This window comes from Pseudomassariella vexata (genome assembly GCF_002105095.1).
Source record: "Pseudomassariella vexata strain CBS 129021 chromosome Unknown BCR38scaffold_7, whole genome shotgun sequence".
Lineage (NCBI taxonomy): Eukaryota > Fungi > Ascomycota > Sordariomycetes > Amphisphaeriales > Pseudomassariaceae > Pseudomassariella > Pseudomassariella vexata.
In genome coordinates this window covers 2,555,414-2,561,412 of record NW_024467962.1, presented here as the reverse complement: position 1 = coordinate 2,561,412, position 5,999 = coordinate 2,555,414, and the positions used below count along the sequence as shown (strand labels likewise).

Sequence of the window (5,999 nt, the reverse complement as noted above, 5' to 3'; positions counted from 1 at the left end):
GCGCAGAGTTGTTCAAGGTTGGGGGGTCCCTTGGCATTCTCATCTATCCCCTGTCTGGCATTCTCATTGGCTCTGAAGGCATCAGGATCATCTCGATGCCTCACCGCTCCGCAACCAGCGAACTCGTACGGCATAATAAGTCGGCAAGCTGGGTTATCCCGGGGGTATGCGTGGTCTCTGTAACCACCGTAGGATTCGAACCGACTATGCTTGTCGCTGACCTAGACATTACCCTAGATTACAGCGGCTTATACACTATCTAAGCGGAGTCTAAGTAGTTTAAGCGAGTCTCGAATTAGACACACATGTTATTATAAAAGGTAATCTGTAGTTTCTTGCCCGAGAGAATCCATAGCTTTATTATATACTCCGTCTCCACTAGTCCGAAACTATCTCAAAAGCTTCTAGGTTATTAAACTAGCTCAGATTTAAACGAAGTGTTAAACGAGTTAATACAATGAAAAATAAATTGTTACATGCCCAGGGACACCGCCTGTGTGCTAGATGCAGCGTGTTACACGCAATGGTGGTCGAATTTTGTGAGATTGTAAAAGCATGACATTCTATCTAATGCTATCGAGCACGAAGTTGGACTTAGTCCCAAAGGGCTAAGTCATATGGTAACCTTGGTGGTCTTGGCAAAGCCCACAAAGGTTGCCTAACACAGCGTTTGGGCCAATTGCCTATAGATAGCCCTTCCGTAGCTACAGCATTTAGGGACTTAGGCCCATCATTATCATCACCAATACAACCCTCTTGCCTGTATTGTCAACAGAAACTGATTAAATAATACTAGTATACTAAAATATTAGATGAGGTAAGATGATAATATAAATGACCGTCACTGTGCGCTAATTCAAGAGCAATTCTTAACAAAACAAGACTGAAGGATACGGATATACTAGAATTATACAAGTAATCTACGATGGACAGGATGCGCGCAACAAATTATTTACATTGAATTGCTTGTAATAAGTTATGTCAGACCCTAGCAAGGGCAAAACTGCACATGAAATTTAGGGTTCTCCCTCTGTGCACCATGGATATTCCTTCCAATATCTTAGAAGGTAAGGGTGGCGCCAGCAGTGCCGACGACGGCGGCTTTGACGGCGGAAGAGCCAAGTAGGGTGTACTTGTAGGGTACAGAGACATCGCCAGCGGTTATGGTACTCTCGCCGGAGCCGAAGTCGTTGTCATTGGAGACAGCGAAGCCATCGCCGTCGACAGAGTAGAGGGGCTTGTCGACGTCAGAGAAAACGTTGGACTCAACAAGGAGCTCAGCGCCGAGGCGGGAGTTGATGCCGTCGGAAATCTTCTCGTAGTAGTTGTTGAAGATGTGGCCGGTGCCGAAGCGGAATGAGGGAGCACGCGAGTTGTTGGGTCGTAGAAGTAGTTATTAGCGAAGGTAACGGTTAGGTGTCCGGTGTCTTCTCGCCATTGTTATCTGAGTGGCCAATCAAGGAGCCCTTCCAGTGGTTGTGGAGGAACGAGTTGGTGATAGTGACGTAGTCAGAGCCGTGGGTCACATCGAAGAGACCATCATACTTGTCCTTGTCGCTTTGGGTGCGGTCGCCCTGGAGGTCGCAGTGGTCGACCCAGACATTCTCACTGCAAATGTTTGTCAGTGCCTCCATGTTTAATGAAGTTATGTTTGGGGTGGTTCATTGCATTGTACTTACACGAACTGCATACCAATGGCATCGCCGGTGGTGGCCAGAACCTTGTCGATAGACAGGTTGCGGACAATAACGTTAGTGACGGGCTTACCCGACTTGCCATTGATCTTCAAGCCAACGCCCTTGAGGATAGCGTTAGAGTCCTTGCCGAGAATGGTGGTATCGCTGGTGACTTGGACGGCCTCGGCTCCCTCGATAGTGCCGTCGACGATGCAAATGGCGGCGGCCTCCTGCTTGGCACAGGCAACCAGGTCGTCAAGCGTGGTGACGGTGGTAGACGCCCCTCCAGCACCGCCGGTGGTACCGCCGTTTTCGGTGGCATAACGACCGAGGCGGCCTCGCTGGCATTGGCGCGGCGGAGGACGGGGCTGGCCTTGGTCATGACGCTGAGCCCGAGCGCAAAGAGAGCAGTGGTAGTCTTCATGTTGACGAGTTGACTTGGAGTGATGTTAATGTATCTTGAAAAAGAGGGAACGATTGCTAAGAGAGAATGTACACTTAGGTCACCTGGACGAAGAATGAATGAATGAATGGAAAGGCGAATGAGTGGCCGTGTGGATGAATACGAAAAAGCAGTCGCAGTTCTCGAATACAGACATTCTTATATACATCCTTCCTGCAATCCTTGCCTCTTCGCCTTACGTGTTTCTTCCAATTCCACGATCGTGTGAGCGGTGGTTCGTATGCGGCTCCTCAGCTGTCGAATCTCGGCTGATCGTCTATGACCGGATCACTCAGAGCTTGGCAATGGGCCTTCATTTCTGCCAATACAGATGCCAAGCCGATGATTCGACCGTTGAGGTCGGTTAACCGGATCGATGGAACAGCTTGGCGACCAGGGCGGGTTGATTCTCGCGACTGCAAACATATGACATGATGACATGGGGGTTAATCCCAGAAGGGGAATCTCCTTGGACTGCCATATGGTAATGCCAAGCCGTTTGGCCCCTTAGCCCCAGTAATTTTGGCATCTGCAGGCATTATATGTAAAACAACATGATTTCTTCATGGTGATAGTGGATCAAATGCGGCGAACTGCAGTTGATTCTTCACTATTCTGGCGAAATGCAAGTCACATGTGTCCCAAAAAATCACTTTTCCAGCTGTCTCTATTACCTTGGTTCATATAATCATGTGTTATGCTATGACGGCGGATGAGCTGCTAATTGCATGTTCTGGACAAAACTCCACTTAAGTCCAACAACTTTGGATCGAATCCTTTTCTGTATTATTGAATTGTTACGAAGTAGTTATGAACTGAGACCTAAAATTCCAGGTACGACAAAATAGACTGAAAACCTCGGAACCGCACCAATCTGCGCCCAGGTGACACAATGCAAACCTCATTTGTGGTGCTACTCAACTCGCGCATCAGAACGGCTGTTGAAAAGTGGTAGCCACAGTATCCGGTATTTTGTAGCTACAGTTCAGCCCATGCAGGCGAAGAACATGCCGAAGGATCCCACGATCGTCTCGACTTATACTCTGCTGTTGCTGCGGACAAGTGTCGGCTCAACTCAACACAACACTACGACAGCCTCTCGTTCGTTCATATATGACATTTTTAAGCAAAGGCACTGTTTATTGAATGTTCAGGAACTAGCCTTAGAGAAAACGAAAATCGCCCGTAAGTCTTCCTACGTCGAGGTTATTGCGTGAGTGGCCACGAGTCCCAAATGGATGAACTATTCTCCTTCATGTATCCCCTCCGTCTTCAGCACGGAAAGCCAACGAAGCTCAGGAATCTATCATTACACTGTTCAATTCTATTCTCACTGGTACAACTCATCAATTTCAGCTTATAACAATCGAAGCGGCTTTTGTGAAGGTTCATCGAATTTTTTTAGCATTAAATCCACGGTGGACGACTCCCACCCAGCTGCGGATGTATTATTCGCAAATGTCCGCAGCTATATTAGACGGACAACCCGAAGGTAGATAGAATCAGAGCATGTATTATAATACGATCTTAAAGTATCTAATTTTCAGTAGATACTATGTACGGAAAACATAATAATCAGGGTTACGTTATAACGGCTCAAATTAGTCTATAGGATAAAAAATAGCGAAAGCAGACCGATAACCATAGGTTCAAGTATACTCTTAAGAGGAACGTGCCCCACAAGCAAGTTAGCTGCTTTGTCTTAGTACCTAGGCTAATAGACTAAAAGATCTAACCTAGAATGCCACTAGATCACTGACATTTGATCCCACCAAACTGCTATATACAGCACTTTGTGGCTCTGTAATCGGCAGCGCTGTGACAATTACCCCCCGTCTGTAAGGCTCGACCCCGAGACTTCAATAGACGGTTTTAGCACTGAACCTTTTGGATGTTATCCCGCTAGATCCTCGCTAAGACCATTCTAAGAATCTCACGGACTCCTATGGGCTATCCGAGCTCACAGGAACATCCCCACTACTAGTACAGGGATATGGTATCAGTCATTAAAACCCCCAAGTACAGAGCACATATAGCGACCACCGGTCATATATGTATACCCCGCACTTGTCAACATACTTTAGGAGGTAGTTGCCGCTGTCGCGCACGGCATGCCTGCGGTATCGACCGTTTCGCACATGGCTGCACAACTACGATTCGAATCCTCTTGTCTATAACCGAGGGCTGACACCCGTACACCATGACCCACTGGTATTATTGTCACAAGGGAGGACAAACCCCTAGGCTAATAGACCAAAAGTTCTAGAATTCCAGTGGATCACTAACATTTGATCCTACTTACTGCTATATACAGGACTCTATGGCTCTGTAATCTAACGAAACCTCTAATAGTCTAGCTGCGTAAACCACTAAAGAGTCTGTAAGGGTTTGTGCTAGTAATTAAGTCCTGCTGCGGAGTCCTTTAGCAATAATATCGGGGTCTGGCGTATGGAGTATAGTGCTTTGGGGTAACATGAGTATTCAAGTAGGGTAACTGGGAATAGAGTCGTCAAGGCAGTTTGCCTCACCAATGGGTTAGATTGATGCTTAGATTGATCACTGAAGTAGAGACTGTATATCTATGAAATGCCTGGGAGTCCTGTCCCTTATATATCCATTCCTCTTTCACTGATAACTGGGGCCATTAGATCCTTCATGGATACTATTGGTCCTAACTGGTTGATTGATTGATTGAAATTTAACGTCTCATCACGTGAGACGTGCCGGGCGCAGTGCCGGCATGGTCTATGCTAGTCGAATCTATGTTACAGGGGACTGTCTTCATCTAACATTCCTGTTCAGTGCGATGGGCAGATCTCAGTAAAGAAATTGGTCTCCTCCGCCCATTGACAAAACAAACGAGCTCCCTTGGCCGTGCCTAGGAGGGAATCTATACTATTCTTGGCCATATGCGCTTTTAGATGACCGGGCGTGGCCTTGCGGCCGCGCTTGCAAAGTAGAAGTGGACTGGTGTCTTTGTCTTCCACACCCGCAGTTGAGCAGTGCGTCGCGATGCTGGAGTCTCTCGTGGTAGGTCACGAAATCCCCGTGGTGCGACCTCGCTGCGAGTAATCTGCCTAGGTGTTGCCGGGGCAGGCCAAGTTCGGGGGTCGCGGGTGGATAGCGATCCCTAGATCTCGATACTGTTGAGGGCAGGTAGTGGCCCATCGATCGTTGAATTGGTCCTAACTGGATATGTTGGATCATTTCATATCCAAATGATCCACCCTTGTAAGTCACGTGACTTGTGATCCTTGCACTAGCTGGCTCCTCCTGCAGCTAGCCACTCCTGTGTGACTTTCCATCGCACTGAACAGAAATGTTAGATGAAGACAGTCCCCTGTAACATAGATTCGACTAGCATAGACCATGCCGGCACCGTCTCACGTGATGAGACGTTAAATTTCAATCAATCAACCTGTGTGACTTTCCCCTCCTTCTTTGTCCTGTATCCACTGGGCCTGCCATCGGGCCTGTTGCGTTGGTTAGAATCGTAGATTCGTAACACTAGGGCAGCCTGGATTCGAACCTATTCAGCCAGATAGGATTCCTGGGCTGGAAAGAGCCTCTGGTAGTCAGCTAAGGCTATATCTCTTGACTAGGCTCCTTGAATCCGTCGTGAAAGAGTAGACCTGGGACACCATGCTCATATGCTGCTTTTCGGAGGCTTTGACCGGTAGCTATTGCTTGAAGAGCTCGATAAATATCATCTTCGGTATATTGACTCATACTAGTGTAAATAAGACGTACGTAAAATTTCGTAACGATTGAATCGATATTGGTAAAGATAAAAGAGGTTGAAGCTAGAGGCTAGCGGTGTTGATAAGGTATTTTGGGGTGTCCGACATGTGGGTGTGGGACGTTAATGGAATAATTTACTA

At 47.3% G+C, this 5,999-nt stretch overlaps 1 protein-coding gene across 1 annotated transcript; it reads right to left on the bottom strand.

Moving 5' to 3' along the window:
- Nucleotides 1–1,412: 1,412 nt before the first annotated feature.
- Nucleotides 1,413–2,100, bottom strand: BCR38DRAFT_485666 (pectin lyase fold/virulence factor; the record flags this gene model as incomplete). Its single annotated transcript, XM_040863926.1, has 3 exons — nt 1,413–1,608; nt 1,680–1,906; nt 1,969–2,100. 3 exons carry the CDS (start codon nt 2,098–2,100, stop codon nt 1,413–1,415), a joined length of 555 nt encoding a protein of 184 aa, XP_040715931.1.
- Nucleotides 2,101–5,999: the final 3,899 nt, after the last annotated feature.